At 43.3% G+C, this 20,108-nt stretch overlaps 1 protein-coding gene across 1 annotated transcript; it reads left to right on the top strand.

Annotated features, from left to right (window-relative positions):
• Positions 1-6,138: 6,138 nt before the first annotated feature.
• On the top strand, positions 6,139-12,028 carry LOC136520723 (nuclear pore complex protein NUP1-like). Its single transcript, XM_066514370.1, has 7 exons — positions 6,139-6,479; positions 7,496-7,542; positions 8,129-8,286; positions 8,958-9,135; positions 9,499-9,801; positions 10,615-11,079; positions 11,464-12,028. The coding sequence occupies exons 1-7, from the start codon at positions 6,260-6,262 to the stop codon at positions 11,884-11,886; spliced, it is 1,794 nt and encodes a 597-aa protein (XP_066370467.1). The 5' UTR covers positions 6,139-6,259; the 3' UTR covers positions 11,887-12,028.
• Positions 12,029-20,108: the final 8,080 nt, after the last annotated feature.

The raw sequence follows: 20,108 nt of genomic DNA on the forward strand, positions 1-20,108 counted from the left end.
GCGTCCCATCAGTCAGGACGCGTCCCACCGTATGCCTATCCGCACTGAATAGGGGAAGGGAGAGGGGTTTTCACCCCAATCCTTCACCTTTCTCCAACTGCTACATCTAATCCTTAAATAGGGGAAGGGAAAAGGTTTTTGTCCCATTCTTTCACCTATTCTCCCACTATTGCCTCTCCTCCTTCTTCCCTCTTGTCAAGCGCGTTCGTGTGCCATGGTGGTTCTTAGGAGAAAAGAGAGTAAAGCGAGGGAGGGGAGAACTCATAGATCCGTTCATGAATCCATAGCGCAATGTCGAACTGGAGGCCATCCAATGTGGATGAGGTGGTGCTGGCCTCCTACGCCAGGGGAGGCTATTCCATGACCTCGGTCCGATGAGGTTGTCTCCTTCCTCGCCTTCCATGAGCCCGGGCTAGGACATCCCATGACTAGTTCTTGCGTGGGCTCCTCAATGAGTGGGGCCTGGAGCTACAGCACCTCAATTCAACTAGGGTGTTGTACGTCACTAGCTTCGTGACCGTCTATGCGGACTTCCTTGAGATGGAGCCACACGTGGACTTCTTCCGGTGGATCTTCACTGGGCGAGCCTTGTCGGAGAGGAAGCCGCCTAGGACCACACCGGTTAGGGGCTTCATGTTGCAGAAGAAGCCGAGGCCACCAAGCTCCTACCCCACATACTCCCCCTATGACTCCAATCGGGGGTGGCATGATGAGTGGTTCTATATCAAGAACCCAGTAGAGGCATCGTTCCCGCTATTCACCGGAAGGAGGCCAGAGAGGTAGGAGAGTTGGTCGTGGGGGCCCTCCAGCCGGTAGAACAAGCTGGAGGTCATCAAGGCGGAGCTCTAGAAGTTGTTGTAGCACGGCCTCGATGGGGTGCGGGTGTTCCACACCTTCTTCCATCATTAGGTCACCCTGCTGGCGGAGAGGAGGCGACCGATGTGGGACTACTTGGGCCCAATAGATCCTAATCACGTGTCGCCGAAGGAGTTGGCGAAGGACGAGGTCTGGAGTTGGCTCGATCGAGTGCTATAGCTGAGGGCCCAAGAGTCCCTTGAAGGAAAGCCTGGACCCCTCCACATCGTGAAGCTATCCACTCTGGTATGCTCCCCTCTCCTTATTTCGTGTTTTTCCTTTTGCTCTCCTGTATTTTGACTTCGAGTCGTCTGCTTCGTAGGGACTTGTTGGTTATAAATCCCGGCCGCATCTTCTGAGGGGGCCGGAGGGCGTAGCCTGGCAAGCTACCCTAAAGGAGGCAGTGGACGCCAAGAAGTAGAAGAGAGCTGAGAAGGCTTAGAGGAGGCACCAGAAGGAGAAGGAGATCGCCCGACAGGTGTAGGCCGGCAAAAACCGGAGCGATGTGGAGGCGGAGCTTGAGTCAGAGGAGCCCACGAAGATGGGTGGTGATGCGAGCACCTCCAAGGACAACAGAGACCGGACCATCATCGTGACCTTGGTGGAGTACCTCCCTGATAAAGTATACATGTCATTGGACCTTAAGGTGGTGTCCTGGCTCCTCCCTCTCGACGACTAGGGTGGCGCTTACCACGTGGTTGCTTGCCATGACATAGAGGAGGAGGGGTTCTCCCCGTTCGGGAGCGATGAGGATTAGGGCCGACGTCAGTGACGCTTTGAGGCTCTCCAAAGCCTGTTGTGCTTCCTCAGTCTAGGCGAATGCATCCGTCTTTTTGAGAAGCTTGTAGAGAGGCATCCCCCGCTCGCCTAGCTAGGAGATGAACCGGCTCAGGGCGGCCAAACAGCATGTGAGCCTTTGTATGCCCTTGACGTTGTGTATAGGGCCTATGTTGGAGATGGCTATGATTTTTTCGAGGTTGGCCTCGATACTGCGCTTGGACACAATGTATCCAAGCAGCTTCCTCTTCGAAACCCCAAAAACACATTTTTTGGGATTCAATTTGATGTTGAACCTTTGGAGGTTCACGAACGTTGCGGCCAAGTTTGCGATCAGGTCACAAGCTTGAGCCATTTTGACCACTATGTCAGCAACATAGACGACGATTGTTGGTTTTGGTCGCTCGACTTGGTCAGGCTAGTCGAGCGGGTCGATTTGGTCGATGAAGCATTGCTGCATGCACCGTTGATAGGTGGTGCTAGCGTTCTTCAGACCGAAAGGTATGGTTACATAATAGTACGAATCATACAGGGTGATGAATGAGGTTGCGAGCTGGTCAGACTCTTTCATCGTGATCTGGTGATAGCCAGAGTAGGCATCCAAAAAGGATAGGATTTCATATCCCGAGGTGGAGTCGACTATCTGGTCTATGCGTGACAAAGGAAAATGGTCCTTTGGACATGCCTTGTTGAGGCCAGTATAATCAACGCACATTCTCCATTGCCCGGTCTTCTTTTTAACAAGAACAAGATTGGTAAGCGAGTCGGAGTGGTATACCTCCATGATGAATCCGGCTGCCAGGAGTTTGGCGACCTCCTCGCCTATGGCCCTGCGCCTCTTGTCGTCAAAGCGACGCATGCGTTGTTTGGTGGGCTTCGAGCCTGGGACGAGGCGTAATGCGTGCTCGGCGACAACTATCTGTGCAAAAAGTGACCAACTAGTAAATATTTATCGTTTTGCCGTACGTTGTGATCGGATGTGGCCTAGCACTCAATGACATAGGGTTTATACTGGTTCAGACAACGTGCCCTATGTCCAGTTTGAGTCGGTCGGTGACTTTATTCCTGAGCCTAGGTGCTCAAAGTTTGCGTCGTCCCCTCCTTGGCCAGGCTCCCGGTCGAAGACACGGGTCAGAGTCGGAAGCGAGCGTCGTCCCCTCCTTGGCCAGGCCTTCCGGTCGGAGAATGGATCACTCTTCCGGCCTATCGTTTAGGTATCTAGGCCGGCCCAGGAGTTGCGCGTCGTTCGCAACGTCGTCTGCTGGGCTGAGCTTTTACTGGGGAGCAGGCCCATTAGGGACCCCGGGTTTATGAATCTGACACATCAATTATCTAAAACCAAACTAGGGCTTTGAGACGATGATGTCACCTTATCTTAGTTGGTTCTGATGGCAACCCAGTTAGCTGATTTTGTTGAATATCTCGGCTTTTCTTTGATGGTTCTCAAAACTCAGGGTTGAACCAAATTTTGGTGTCAACAGTTGCAACACTACTATTTTCGATGTTGCAGTACATAATTTTTTTTATGTTGCAGCACATAATTTTCGATGTTACAGTACATATTTTTTATGTTGCAGTATATGTTTTTTCGATGTTGCACTACATATTTTTGCGATGTTGCAGTACATGATTTTCGATGTTGCAGCACATATTTTTAATGTTTTAGTACATATTTTTTTGATGTTGTAGCACATGTTTTTTAATATTGCACTACATCTTTTTGCAATCTTGTAGTATTTATATCTCGATATTGCACTACACAGTTTTCCATATGTTTGCAATGTTGCACTTGAAGTGTTTCGTGCTCTTTTGGGATAGGAGCGCGGTGGGGTAACGGGGTGTGTTGGGAAACGGGGACAGAGGCGCGGTGGGGAGTGGAGGACAGGGGCGGTTTCATTCTATTCCGTTCTATACCGGGGGGGCTGGCGGGTTCTGTTCTATTCCGCGTGGGTGGGGTGGGTGGGTTTGGGAAGGGGACCGGCTTCTGGACGCACTCGCGCGCCGGACGTCCGGGCGCTAGAATTGTCCTTTCTAGATACATATCTTTTGCTATGCATTTAGATGTACACTATGTTTAGATATATAGTAAAAATAATATATTAAAAATCCAAAACATCTTATTATTTGGAATAGATTGAGTACGTAGTAAAGTCTAATAGTTTGATAACCAAATAATAAGCATACTATTCAAACTTTATGTGCTCAACCATTTCCACTCTCTAGTAGGGCATAATTTTCATAGACCAAGTACAGAAGGTTACCCTTTGAAAGAAAAATATAGCTCAAAGAATACACCACATCTATCTATAACTATAACCTACCTCATGATGCCTTGCAAGCAACAACTTTGTGTCCCTTTATATATCATTTTATTGATCAACCATAGTATCGAGAAAACACAAGCTAATCAAAATTATGCAAGTTAGCATGATATAACACAACAACCACAAATTGATAAAATAAGAAGTGGTTCTATTTTCAATTAAATCATCTTTCATACGTTGATAAATGAGATAATAGTGAAGGAACTGGTTTGATTTGTGATGTGTTGCTGAGACTTGAGAGGCTACCATAGGTATTATAGGGTATGAGTAAAGTATACACAGAGAAGCATAGGACCGATGGCAAATGATATGAGTCTGAAAAATAAGAGATCGTACTCTTATCTGAACTATATAATAACTAGTTAGGCTTGGTTTAGTTGGCGAATTTTTTTGAAAAATGGTACCGTAGCACTTTCGTTGTTATTTGGTAATTAGTGTCCAATCATAGTGTAATTAGGCTTAAAAGATTCGTCTCGTGAATTTCGTCTGAACTGTGTAATTAGTTTTATTTTTTATTTATATTTAATGTTTCGTGTATGTGTCTAAAGATTCGATGTGACGAGAAATCTTGAAAAATTTTGTAAAATTTTGGAAACTAAACATGCACTTGGATGACAGATTTAGCTCCAAACTAAAATTCCAAAATTACTGTCTACATATCTTGTACTTGATCCACGGAACACATTTTTGGATGTCATATCCAGCGTTTAACGTCATATCCAGCGTTTAACATGGTTTTCATTAGGACAACGCCATCGCGCGACCCATCGCGCGTTAGGGAAAACGCACGATCCCAGGTAAACGCGCGCCCAGCAGGCTGCTGTCGTTGGCTGTTCACGACAGGGCTATAAGCCAGTGACAGGTTGTTGGACCCACTCCCCCCTCCCTCCCCTCTTTTGGAATTTTTTCACTGTAGTTGCATGCATGCTGACGCAAGCAAATAAAAAGGCAAGATATTTTATTTAAATTGCTATAACTTTTAAATGATACATCTGTTTTCAATTCCGTTTGCACCGGTATATTCTACATGAAAAGGCGAACAAAATTAGACCTCTCTTGCCCATGTTTTAAATAATTTTATTTTATAGCAATTTATGTGTAAAAATAAGTTAGAAGATTTATGAAAGAAGTTACTACCATGTAAAACAAAACTTGCTACTACAAAAAAAATTCAAAAGTTTTTACATGGTATGCACATTGATTGTTACCATGGGAATATAAAAAAATTATTATATAGTGTTTCCATAAAGATACTAACCCCTAAAGATAGTAGCGGACCAAAATAAGACAAGCTGCTACCTAGAGGGGCAAATTATTAAAATAAACATTGCATAAGCTGCCAATTAGAGAGGCAAGTTATTATACAACAGAATAAAAATCTAGCAATTATGACTTGCTGGCAACTGAGGACATTTATTAAAGACAAAGGTAGTGGCACAAAACAAAACAAGCTGCAACCTGAGGGCAAATTATTAGAATAACTATATGAGCTATTATATGAGTCGGGAAACATGATTTGCTGCCAACTGAAGGCATTTATTACAAGAGCTAGGAAACATGACTTGCTGTAAAATTGAAATTGAAATTAGCAAACAAAAAAATTAACTGAAACAAAAAAAATTAACTGAAACTAACAAATAGGAACTGAAAACTAACGAAGAGAAAATGAAAAAAAAAACACCGAAACTGAAATTACAAAGAAAAGAAACTGAAATTGACAAAAAAATAAAACTGAAATTAACAAATAGAAAAAGAAAAATAAAGTAGATAAAATGAAAGAAAAAATAAAAAGAAAACTGAAACTGTGGGACAGAGAGAGGTTCAACTGGATTGGCTCGTCGAGGCCTAATGCTGCGACGTCCAAGGCCTGGTAGCGCAAAAAAAAAATTTCAGACAAGGTGTTGGTGTTGTGGGGAGGCACTACTACTAGGATCAACTAGGCTGGCCCATCACGGCCTGATGCTGCGCCAGCGCCAACGCAGGCCTGGGGTCGCGCGAAAAGATGCGAGCGCGACATGTCGTGATTAAAACTTTCCGTTTTCATTAGCGTTATTTATTAATTTTATTTAATAAGAAGAAGAAGAAGAAAGAAGAGGAAAAACATGTTTCTTTTTTTTTTTGAGAAAAAAGAGGAAGAACAGGTTTCCATTGGGCCTTTTGGGCTGTCGTCTTTTCCTAACCCGAATCGCGCCGCCGCACACACACAGCGGCCAGCGCATGACCCAAGTGGGAGCGTGAAGCGGGGGAGCAAGCAGCGCAGCGCAGAGTGCCGGCCGTCGGCTAAGCGGGAGGCGAAGGCGAGGATGATGGGGTCGCGCCAGTGGCAGTCTCCGGCTGGCGCTCCTGCGGCCGCCGATGCCGTGGAGGAGGACACCGGCGTCGTCGGGGGCCCGTCCAGGCGGCCGCTGCGCCACGGGTTGCACCGCGCGTCGCCCTACGGGGGTGGCCCCCGCCGGTGGCTCCCCAAGGTCCCCGTGGCTTCGAGGATATTCCCCACCATGCCACGCGACCGCGCCGCCTCCGGTGATTCCCCTCACTGCCCTCGTTGTCTTGCGCCTCTGCTAACGGCTGATGCCCGTTTGCGGAAGAGGATCAAATGGGGAAACTCTGCGACGTCTTACCTATTCTGTTAGCGAGGTTGTCGCCATTGGCTAATGAGTTCGCTGTAGCTCGCGATTTGTTTCAGATCAGTGCTAGTCTATCTAGGGTTTAGGGTTAAGCGCCTGTGCAGCTCATGCCACTTTACTCTTTGCATTGCATCAATCTCCAACCTAGGGTTTGATGTGGTAGGTTTGAAGAAGTTATCTGGTGCCTGCTTTTCTGAATCCACTAGTGGACTCATGATCAAGCGTGGCAAAAGTCTACCAACTGATGGGATTTAGTTAAGCCCTTTATGTGATAAACTATTTGTTTTGGATTTCGGGTTGCTGTGGTTTGTGATCGTTCAATTTATTGGTTATGCTCTTTGGAATGGGCATACTAGTTGATGTCTAGTGAACTTGAGGTCAATTTTGGGGTTCCCAATCCTTGTTAGTGTAAGGGCCTATTTGAATGGACTAGAACTAACAACTAGTCCTATTAGCTCCTATATGTGGACTAATGGACTAACAACCAGTCCATGACTAGGAGACTAACAATTAGTCTGTCTATTTGGATTATTAGGGACTAAAAATTAGTCAACTAGTTGTTGTCCTATGGATCCAAACAGGGCCTAAGGATGTACTGGTGTCCATCTGGTATTATAGGATCATGGGAGTAACAAGAGTAGTTTTAGTGAATAACTATTATATAATCTTAAATTTATATATGACCTCATTATTTATTTCAGTTCTTTGCTATAGGGGAGTAGTTTCTTAGCAGCACTCCCATCTGTATTGCTGTTATATTTTTTACGCATCTATGAAATTATGGTCATGTGATGTATTTGTCGGTTATCATGTAGATCGATCATACTTGACGAGTTTCCATATAGCCTCCAATCATGCACAGTGTTCAATGTGGATTACATAATGCCATAATGGTGTTTTGAATGTATGCAGGCAATGATCAAGAGGTTCATCGTGAATCACTGGAAGTTATTCAGGAAGTAAGCAAAGTTACTTATCTTGGAAATGCTTATTTTCTTTGATTTATTCAAGTACATTTTTTCTGTCTATGGAGTCTATTTTTAATATGTGTTGTTATGTCACTTCAAATAAAATGCTGCAGCTGTCAGAGGCAAATGTAATCACACCAGATAACTTTTGTTAGTACAGTTTGTGGACAATCATTTTGCACTCAGAACATTAAAATAGTTAGCACAAGAAGATACCCTATTAAACTCTCTTCTCTTAGTCTGTTACTGTTGAAAACCTAGATCATATTGCTGATCTATATTGGCTGACTGCTTAATAGCATGCCTCAGATGTTGCAATGGTGCCTATATTCCCTATGCATATCCTGCACTTTTGATTTTATCACAGCAATGCTTTCAAGTTCATAATTGGTGGATCTAGAAGGATAATGATTGCTAACCATATTCTATTTTGCCTTTTGTGTTACTTATGAACTGCAAGATTTTTTTTATCAGTTTCTACCTTGTTTTTCTACGTTTTCTCCATTTATTTCCCAGTCAAGATATATCTGTGCGTGAATGTTGTCTTTAATCTCTCACTCGGTGATATAAACTGTAGAGACACTCCACACGACCAAACATCAATGCTGCAGCCATTCTACCACCAAGATCTGTTAGCAATACGTTCAATCTACTTCTGGAAGGTGACAGGAATCCAAGTCATGGTAATGGGCTTGCTGACATTGAGAACATAATCAACCAGAGATATTTTTCTAGGCAGGTTTTTCTGTACCTCCTGTGTTTTGACTGTTATGTTATATTTTTTTTTTGAGTTCATTGAAGTTGCTTCTATCTTTTGAAAGGTAGAGTAACGAACTTTGTAATTTCCCTTTGATTGCTTAATTTGTTATCCAAATACACCCTCTGATTGAAATTGTAAATCAGTTTATGATATGTATTGGTAAAATTATATAAAATAATTATGTAGATTGAAAATATAAAATTGATACTACTAGATCCATGATTAAAAGGGCTTCTGAATTTTTTAGTTCTTTTACCTGAAATAATATAATGCCGAAGAATCACTAGTCAAAGTGGTGTTGGAGATCGTATCAATGCCCCAAGCTTACCTTTCCCCCAAAAGTAAAACCCCTGGGGGAAAATGTAGGGCACAGTGGGTGAGTGGGAATTGGATTTTAATGACAAATTGTTGACACAGGTGTTGTTATCAAAGGATGTTAAATGCAAATGTCATATCATGCACATTGCTTTTTTATATTATTTTACTTCTTTCGATTGACTGCCATAACTGGAGTCATCACACATCACGTGGAGAAAGATTTATGTCTATATTGGACAACATTTGTGGCTGCCCAGTATTTCTTGAGTTTATTGTGCATTTAGGTTTGGAACTTCAGATCCCTGTGACCCTTTTTGGTCTTATACAGGGATGAGACACTACGTCTTATAGAGATCATACGGTCAAGGACTCTTGATTTTGGTGTTGAAGGCCAGAGACCTCCAGTATCTACTGCAAAAGGTTTTGAAACAACATCATTTTCAACACCTGCCAAACTGATTGAGGATCAGCCATCTTGGAGGACCGATGTCGTTCCATCATCCAATGTAAGAATGACTTAACTGTGCAATATCCACTCATGATTACTTATCTGTACAGAACATATTGGTGGATACCTGCTGATCCTGGTGCCTTTGTTATTTCTATGTGATGTGAATCCTGCCTATATGCTTTTGAAGTTCAAGTATGCTTGTAGCTGAGTAATAGCTTTCTGATCTCTATGTAATTTAAAAAATTGATTCAAACATTTTAATCTCCCTCCCTCCCTCCCATAGCACCAGAGGGTGTGCTGGTCTGCTGGAGACTGGAGAGTTATATATGCACAGTGCTTAAGCAATACAAAAATAATCCTTCGGGTTTTTTGCTTGATTTGTTGTTTTCTCTTATCTTATGCTTTATTGTCATTCTAGGTGCATGAAATTGGTTCTTCACCGATTGAAATTGCAAAAGCTTATATGGAAGCACAGACCTCAGCTTCTGTACATGAGTACAAAAAACGGAAATTCAGAGCTTTGAGTCATGGAGTTGAGGATGACAATTCGACATCAGAAGTTTTCCCTACAATAACTACTGATTCTTCTGTATGCTTGCCTGGTTCAGTTGTTCGAGGTTGCCCCAATTATCTTACACCACAAAGTAATAAAGGAAGGACTCTGCCTCAGCCTCTTTCTCGCACACCATACAATAGATCAGTTTTCCGAAGATCTATTAAGGTTGCTATTGACTTCTTTGCAATTGATTTGTATTCTAAGCTATGCAATGTTTCTTATTTGTCATCAACTGTGTCTATCACTATGTCCTAGAGCATTCAAATATTACCTTTGGGAGCTAAAAGGTTTCATGCTTCTGTAACTACAGAACAGCAGGCATGGTGATACATACAATAATGGACAGACACAATTTTCCACTCCATTTTCCCGTCCATTTTGCAACAGATTTTCATTATGAAGTATTCGAAATTCGTTTAATCGTTTATCCATAGAAACCACACAGATACAAGGTGGAAGACCATCTATTGCATTATTTGTACACCTATGTATACACAAATCAGTGCACAGTAGATCCTTGTGTAGAAACCAACCACCTGTACCAACTGTTTTTTTTATAGAAGTAAAGATAAATTTGATGTATTTTACTCTTATCATGATACACACTTGTCTCTTTTGCTTCATGAAAATAAGAAACTTGGACAGATTTAAGTCCACATAACTATTATATGTTTGAACTATTTGTGCATGTTTGTAATAACTAATCAATTTTATTCTGCCTTGTACATGATTGAGTGATATTGTTCTCCGTTTGAAAGGTTGTCAAACCTGATTATATTTGACTATAAGTAATTCCTGCAATTATTGCACAACATTCCCAAAAACTTTGAACAACGACCGACAACTGAAAATCAATTATAACTGTGCTTGCTATGTTTAGACCTTAAAAGTGCCGTCACATGGAAAAAAAATTAATGTAAAGATGTTGTACGGGCATCTGTGCCTTTTTGTCTGATAATATTCTTATTTGCTTTATAGACAATACTAGAGGATAAACATGCATCAACAAGTGGTGGTATGGTGCAGCCTTCATCTTCCAGGGGACAGATAGATGTTTTTGGTTCTATTCCAAGAGAAGGCTCTGCCGCAATGAAGAATGTTGCATTCAACTTGCAAGGGTCAGATGACAAAAGCATGACAGAAAGTAGAGCAACTTTTGGACGTGCTTCAGGTGTAGATAATATCTCCAGGGGTGCTTCAGTATCTGTTCATCCCAAGTCAAGCGAAACAGCTTTCAAAATACTTAAGCAACTTGACAGAACTATTCCTTCCCCTACATCAAAGCCACTAGGGCTGAGACAGACATTGGCCAAGAGAAATACTTCTTCTGTTGCCACCAACGGACAGATCAAAGGGCCTGATTTCAGTATCGGTAATGGTAGTAAACAGAGCAGCATTAATGAGAGTGGCAGTCCTAACTCGGAGACTACATATGGAAAGAAGGTATACTCCCATTTGAATTTTCTAGCACAATATACTGTACTACTGTTTACTAATTGTACATGTTATAAGGGCAATGAAAGTTTTTTAGTGATCTTGCCAATAGGTACTCTGAATCTTGTTTGAACGTAAAATCAATTGTATTCATGCACTACTGAATTACTAAAAAATTGTTATATGTACTTCTAATTGTTGTATTGCAATGCAAAACAATGTTTTTTTTTTCCCTGAAATTTTCTCCTGATCACTTATTTTAGTTTGTTCTCTACTGCTATTTTCAGTTGATCATCACTGCAGATTGGATCAGTTAATCAATTTAGCAGATCCCGGGTAGCATTAAGCTATGGATACTCCACTAATCAGTTGGTTGTGTTTCACCTTGTGTAGGTTCAGCAACCTCAAAGCAGTCCTATTACAGAAGAGTCAAGTGAAAAAGTCCAGAGAAGCGGAGCTAACTCAGATGTTTCTGAAGCAGGCACTTCTCAGCAGCCTCTGAAATCAAACTTAACACCCACTTCAGTTGCCGAGGTCTTGGATAATAAAAACACTAGGAAAGGTTTCAGCTTCACATTTCCTATTCCTAAAGCTCCAAGTTCTCTACTTGAACCGCCACCTACACCAACCATGGCTTCACCACCAAGGACCCTGCCAATCACTAATGAAGATATTCCCAAATTCACCTTTGGCTCATCAAGTACAGCCAACAAACTCGTTTTCTCCTTCAACTCCACAAGCAGTTCTCTTGGTGCTGGCGCAACAGACCCAACCTTCAAATTTGGATCTGATAATAAGCGAGAGCTTGTGTTTTGATATAGTTGTCAAAGATGCAGTTTGTTTTTGACCTTCGGATCTGAATTCAACCACTCTTTCTATTTTTGGTGTGTCGATGAAAGACGCCTTTAGAAAGTTGGAGTGTGCTACTTGAGCTATATACATGAGGACATTCGTTTCATTTATCAGTATATTCAAACTTTTTTTTATATATTTTAGGCGTTCTTCATTGGCAGGATATTTCCCCAGTGGTTTGCACCCGTGGCTGTGTCATTGGGCATCAGTCCTTTTGGTCTATAATTTAGAAGCTTTCATAGCTGAATGGAGTTCCACCATCCTTTCAGTCCAAGGTAAGAGCGCTGCTTTCTTGGCAAAGCGCGCTTGAAACTGCGCATTTTTGACGCATGAATGCACCAGCCGGTTTCAGATAGCCAAAAGGCACGAGGAGGATGACCTGGTTGCTAAAGACAGGAGTCGAGTCCGAGTCATGAAAACGACGGGTTGATGCAGAAACATTTGCCTGATTGCATCGCATACACAGCACAGGCTGGACTAGCCTGGACTGATTGATGTCGCCACTGAACCGAAAGCATTGTGAAATGTTGCCCAAATAATGGTGCCATACACGTAACCGGGTACGTGTGGATATGTGGATTATATTTCGTAGCTTCTTGAAGAAGGCTCCACACATCAAACAGGGCGCTGACCAAATTTAGGCGGTGTTTAGATCCAGTGACTAAAATTTAGTAGGTATGTCGAGAGGATGTTGCATGGGTATTCGGATGCTAATAAAACAAACAAATTATATAATCCGTTGGTACTCCACGAGACGAATTTTTTAAGCCTAATTAATCCATCATTAGCATATGTTTACTGTAGCAAAGCATTATCAAATCATGAACTAATTATGCTTAAAAGATTTGTCTCGCAAATTAGTCGTAAACTATATAATTAGTTTCTGTGACTATAATTTAGAAACACCCCCTTCACCAACACATGGTGCTAGACGCGTCAGTTGGGAGAACTGAAGAACGGGGAAAGAGTCTAGTCTGTCAGTCCGTGCATTATTTTGTTCTTCCCTGCACTGGAGGTACTATAATTGAGCATCGAAGGAAGCGTCAGATCGTCCGATTAGCTACGTTTCACCAGCTGCTAGTCCGCCTGTTCGGTTGGCTGGTTTGTATTGTTGTCGGTTTATGAAGAAGTACTGCTGGTTGATTTGTGTGAGAGAAAAATATTGTTTCGATTGAAAATTTACGATCGTTTACGATAAGCCATAGTCAAACGAGCATGCTGAGTATGTTCTTTACCATGGAAAGGTTACGACCTCCGTAAAATATCATCAAAAGATTTGTGCCCCATAAAATATCACTTAAAGTTGCCACTGCGAGCTAAAAATACTATTCCGTCAGTTTTCAACCGCTGAGCTGTTAAATGAGATCAAAATACCCCCAAATCAATGGAACGTGAATATATGAATCTAGTACATATGAACAGATAATTAAGCACTTAGATCCATTCACATATTAATAGCACATATATACAGATTCATCCAGCATCATTTTTACCATTTAACACATACACAAGGACAACCATTTCAGCACATTAGAACTATCATTGCAGCACATTACATTCATAGAAACACTCCATAGTTTAAAACATGCACCAACACTTAATAAGTCTGCCAGCACAGAAAGGTCTAATAACACCAACACTAGCTAGAAAAATAACAGTGGCACCACACATAGGCTTTGCTCTTACAAATCCAATCCTAGCCTATGATAAGTCGCCTCGCAATACCTCTTGGTCACGTTTCTGCTGTTGGCCTAATTTTTGTTGTAGGCCCTAGACTGAGAGGACTAGAAGTAGAAGCTGCCATCAACCTCGTTGTTGGCCCTAGACTAACCGGTGTTTGTGTGACTAAGGAAGTAGAGGCTGTTGCAGATGCTTTCTTAGATTTCTTAGGAGCTTTGGTGGAGTTTGAAGTACTTGGTTTTTCTTTTCTTTTCCTACATAACATCAAGGTAATCAATAATTATACTCAGAAAGAATTGATATTGTACCAAGTGACAGGAGCATAAAATTAGTTTACCAAGAAGTTTCTTTGCATGAACTTTCCATCCACACTCTGAATCTGCACATCTTGCCCTATATCTTGATTTATCACTATGCTCTACAAATGTTTGAAACTCCCTTTTTATGGCATATTGCTTAATCATCAGTACGAAGGCCTTTTTGTCAGGAAATGTCAAACCTTCCTTTATATCAAGGTTGCCTCTGTCATATATAGTGAGTGCAACATATGGAGCATCTTGCATCATGGTGGCTTCATCACTTGGCACAGCCTCAGGATCTGTAGCTTCAGTTACATTCTTGTCGTTCTCTGTTTTCTTCTTTTCTTGCTGCACTTTCTCATTGCTTCCTACTTCAGGTACCTTCCTAAAATACCTCCACTCTTCATCCACTCCAACCAGATCATCTCCCTCATGGTCAACACCTGGTTCCATATATTGGTCACCTTCCTCCTCCTCCTCTACTCTAGAAGGACCAGCAGCTGTAACACCAATTCGAGGTTCCATGGCCCATTCTAGACCATCCAATTCTGCAGTCACATGCATCTCCTTGAACTTTTTCTGTGACCTAAAGTTGTGGGTTTGTCGGGTTCATAAACCTGGGGTCCCTCATAGACCGGCTTTCCAACAAAGGCTCGGCCCAGTAGACAACGTTGCGAACGACGCGCAACTCATGGGCCGGCCCAAATACCTAAACGGCAGGCCAGAAGGACGATTCAATCTCTGACCGGAAGGCCTAGTCGAGGAGGAACGGCGCCCGCTTCCGACTTCGGCCAGCCTCTCCGATCGGAAGGCTAAGGAGGAACAACGCTCGCTTCTGACTCTGGCCCGCCTCCGGACGGCCTCTCCGACCGGAAGGCCTGGCCAAACACAACTTCCGACTCCAACCCGTGTCTCCGACCAAGGATGCACCGAACCCCTGCTTACATCTCCTCTCCGACTGGCGCAATCAGAGCCAACTAGGACCAACCGATCGGGGACGCCCACTCGGTAAGGACCAGGAAATAGATGGAGAAAGTAAGGCAGGGCACTCAAGTCAACCGCAATATCGAGGACCGTACCCTGTACACCTATAGGACAGTACCAACAGGGCATGTCTGAAGGATACCCTGCAACCTTCCTGGTATGTCAGAACCCAAGCAGTGTTGTGGGCGTCGACATTTGCCCTACAGTTTTGTGGGCGCCATCAACTCTCATACCAGACAAACACGGTAAGGCTTCCCCCCACATGACTCTAGGCATCAACAGTGTTGTGGGCGTCGGTGTTTACCATACCAGGCGAACATGGTAAAATCCCCTACATACCTCTGGGCATCAACAGTATGGCAAGCACCGACGTCTGCCATACTAGAAGAAGACACATCCTCCCACATGCATCTGACATTAACAGTGTTATGGGCGCCTATAATTATCTTGTACCCGATGGCGTGGGCAACAAGACTTAGTAGCATGCGTACTCTCTCTCGCTTGTAAGGTTGTCCCCTTCATCTATAAAAGGGGATACGCTCTCTCCCAATAGATAGATCCCTTAGTTCATTCACACACCACAACAGAACCACTAGGTTCAAACCTCAAACATACGCTCGAACACTTAGCACATAGCAGAGCTCCCATCACTCTCGGCCCTTTAGACTAGAGTACGACCGGACCTCTTGTACGCCCCATCCTTCTCCCTTCTGTTTGTAACCCCACAGCAAACTTCGAGCACCTGAGCTCAGGAATAAAGTCATCGACCGACTCAAACTAGATGTAGGGCACGTTGCCTGAACTAGTATAAACTATGTGTCATTGAGTGCTAGGCCACATCCGATCACAACATACAACAAAACTACAAATACTTACGTGTTGGTCACTTTCTGCACCGACAGGGTCATTCTCTTCGTCTGTCACTTGTCGTTCATTCTCAATCAAAGCCATATCAGCATGCTCACATCTATCTATGGTCATGATAAACTCCACCATTTTTTTAGGCTCGCAGCAAAGTTAGAAGCTCTTGGTCCATACCGAGGCGAATTGTTAGATTATTATGACCCACAAATGAAAAGTTTGCCTCATGATAACTAGCCCAACTAAAGTGCTTGAACACATCTTTCTCCATATCAAATGATGGAGTACTCTTCTGCATCCACCCACCAGTCCAAGCATCTGCCCTTTTTGTACACAGATCGACCATCCTCAATAGTTGAGTAGGAAGAAACATCAATCACTACTCGACATGCATTGTTTGGATCAATCCTAAAATAGTAGCAGTGCAAAAAAAATTTAGCACTGTTGCTAAATGTCCTTTCTCATCGGTGACCATCCTCATACCAGGTGAAATCGCACACACAAATGAACCAGATAACACAGAAACAATCGCAATTCACAACTAATTTCAGCTGTGCTACGAACCATGAACAAGTAGATAGCTAGGGTTTCATTCTTACCCGTCAGGGATCTCAGATCGATGCATTGTTCCACCACATGCGCACTAGAGGAGGAGTCGTGGCCGGCGCAGCACGCAGTTGAGGAGGAGGTGGAGGCGGCGGCCGACGGAGGCGCCGCAGTCACGGCACGAGGAGCAGCCTATGACGAACGGCGCGGGCGGCGCGGGCGGCGCAGCCTCCGCGCAAGGAGCACCCTGCGGTGGATCGCGCGGCCTCCACGCGAGGAGAGGCCTACGCGCAGGGAGCAACCCGCGGCTGCTGGCACAGGAGGCCTTCGGAACTCAGCGGCCGGCAGAGTCGGATCGCGGCGCGGCCCGGCTGCTCCCGTGCGTGCGACCCTTTTCCTAGGTGCCTGAGTCCCTTTCACGTATGAGGATAAGGCAAGGGCAAAAAGGTCACCAAAATTTTAGAGTTTATGTCAAATTAACACTCCTGTGTGTAAAAATGATAATTTTCAGTGCTATTTTACGGGACCGAAATCATTTAATGGTATTTTATGAAAGTCGCAACCTTTTGATATTATGTAACCAATTTTCCCTGCTAATAATCACTCGGCCAGGATTGGGCCAAGCAGCTAGAGTACGTTCCCTCGAGTGCAGGCTCTGTGCAAGGCCAAGCCAGTACTAGCTAGGATGGTGTCCTGACTGGCCATCACTCGAACACAACTGGGAAGACCGACCAGCCCGACCCGATCGGTAAGTATGTAGTCATCATTCACTAATGATGCGTTGTTATCGCGTAATGATGCCCTTTATCTCTCCCGTAGCTCCAGAGGATCCAGCGTCGCTCTCTCCGGCGGGCCCCGGCTTGACGGGCACGAAATTCCGGTGTACCCATGCAGCCCATGGATCAGGACCAGGCCCACGATCCTGTGACGCCATCGCGGGCCCTCCGCCGGAGAAAGCTCCGCGTGCGATGCCATACGGGTGCACGGTCGCCGTCACGCAACCGGCCGGACGACTGCTGGCCGACGACGCCCTCTCCTGGCCGCGACGACGACGACATGATGGCTTGCCACGCTTTTCCGTTCCAACGCCTACGGTTATGCCTTTTTCTCAGCTACGTTACAAACACCTTTCTTTTATTTTATTTTGAATCTTTTTCCAGACATCTTTTGAGGGCTTCTTTGCAAAACTAAACTCTCTCGTAGTATTCTTTCTACATTTTCAGACTTTCTTCAGTCAGTCAATGGCGAGGTCTTCAGTCGGATGCCATTAGCAAAGCAGCATGCATCTCGGAAAAGAACTTTGTGGTAGTGAGTGTCATGTCATCTGAGCTAGTGATGATGACCACTCTTAAAAGCACCACATCACCCTGGCATGGCAAAGCTTTTGGGTACCTAATGAATATTATTGTTGCACCGTCAGCACTAAGGAAAACGTATATAAATGGCGATGCTTAGGCACAACAGAAATTGGCTTTTAGGGCCACTAACACGGTACGGCGTTCACCGGAATCCAATCATAAGGGGCCACAGACGCGTGTGTAATTCCACTCTGTTGGTTGAAAGATATGTTTTCTAACGACATCGTCATCTCACCTTTCGCTCCACCAACTCTAGTCCTGCATACCAACACCGAATTTCTTACTACTCTGCTGCAAATTCTTTTATATTTTATTAGGGAGACCTTTTTTCCGAGTGGTCAAGTTCTTGTGATCTACTCTCATTATTCACAAAGGAGAAGTTGTGCAATACTTTGCCCGGTTCGCTTCGCTGAAAAAACAAGCTGAAACACTGTTCCGGCTGAAAAGACAAGCCGAAAAGTACGGATTATAAGACAAGCGAACATGGCCAAATACACGACCGCTTGCTTGGAAAGTCATGATATCTAGGCCCAAACTGTCCAATCTGAGGCTAAATTTGTAAGGAACATGTCTAGTGGTCTGCCAATGTGGTTCCAGGCCTTTTTATGTGCACACTAGCCATTTTCATTTTATTGATCTAAGCTTACAAAATTTCTTAAATCCACAAGGCATTTCATGTGGAATTTTTTTCATAATAACATTTCAAATAAAGCCATCTAATATGCACCTAGAAATAGGATGCATAAAAGAATATACCGTCAAATGCTTTCGGAGGGTGGGGAGGAGGGGGATTGCAAAACCACCAAAGAAAGCCGATTTATGCCCATGCCATGCCAAATGTGCTAGGGATATACAAAGATCCATATGAAATACAAAGTACCATTCCTCCTTTCTTTCCAATCATTTCTAGTGTGATCAAGAATCCAAAGTTGGTGAAGTTGATTGTGTTATCCTTCCATCTGTTCTCACCCTGCAATTATCATGTCTAATCACCTTAACGAGGTCACCCATCCACTTACAATTGATCCAACCTTTTTGGATATCTAGGAAAACAATGGATTCACGTTACTATATTTTATTCTCTAATAAGGCGGTACTCATTTCCACATATGATTTCAAGACATGGCCCCCATTATGATATCTAGGTCTGAATTGCCCATTTTTAAGGTAAGATTCGCAAGGAACATGTATAGTTATCTACCGATGGTGTTTCATATATACAAAAACTAGCCATTTCATTTTGTTGTTCTATGCTTACAAAAATTTTGAAATTCGCATAAATTTCCTATTCAATTCAGACATTTTATGTGGATTTTTTTCTTCCTAATAGCATTTAAAATCAGAAGCTCTAAATGGAAACATGATAAATTGTCATATAGATTCATTTCCTATCCAACACGCACCTAGTAGAACTAGGAAGCATAAAAAAGTATAACACAAGATTCTTTCAAAGAAGCATAATGCAAAACCACGCTGACAAAAGCTAATTTCCCTATATCATTGGACCTTGCCAAACACAGATAGTGAGTTACAAATTAAATATTGAGCTCCATATGAAACACAAAGTAGTGTTCCTCTTTTCATCCCACTCGTCTCTCACGCGTTATCAAGTCCAAAGTTGGCAAAGTCGAGTGTATTATTCTTCCGTCCGTTCCCACCCTTGAATTATCATTTTTCCATCACCTTAACAAAGTCACCATCCACTTACAATCAATTCTACTTTCCTAGACATCTGTTTGGCTAAGGAAACCCTTAACCTGAGTCTACATCCGAGAGAGGATCATATATACATAAAGATAATTATGGATCCACATTATCATATTACGATCTCCAACAAGTCGTTATCCCTTCCACATATGGTCTCAACACATGTGCCTTAGCTAGTGATCAAACTTAGAAGGTGTGTACCTAACCAAGAGGCTATTGAAATCGGCTCTTGTATGCATCTCACATTGATCCTTCAACCCTTACACTATGGCATTCCTATTCCACGTGAATGCTTCCCGTGGAAAGGCTAATGCCCTGTTTGGATATGGGGTCTGGATAATCGAGCTACGTTTACGCATCCGCGCTCGGAGGTGCCAATTTAACCACCACATAAAATGAACTACGTGTAGTTCAGCCACCGCATGATTTTCTCCACCACCCGCCAAACGCCTCGAGGTAGGCCAACCGAGAATCGGATTTTGATCCGAAACAAACCAAAGCTAAGTATACTCTTGAGAAGCTTAGACAGTTATTAGACTTAGGCACACCCACTCCATCTCTTGGTTCTGCAAATAGAGAAGATTAACGCCCATCTCTAATATGGAACAAAAGGCAACCTCTAGAAGACAGGGCCGTCCCAACAATTTCTAGGGCCCTTGGGCAAACAAGACAATGAAGTCCCAGCAATCTAATATTTTAATATCACGAGATTGAACTATATAGTACTACCGGTAATAAGAGTTAACTCGCA

The sequence above is a fragment of the Miscanthus floridulus genome, chromosome 18, assembly GCF_019320115.1.
Source record: "Miscanthus floridulus cultivar M001 chromosome 18, ASM1932011v1, whole genome shotgun sequence".
Classification (NCBI taxonomy): Eukaryota; Viridiplantae; Streptophyta; class Magnoliopsida; order Poales; family Poaceae; genus Miscanthus; species Miscanthus floridulus.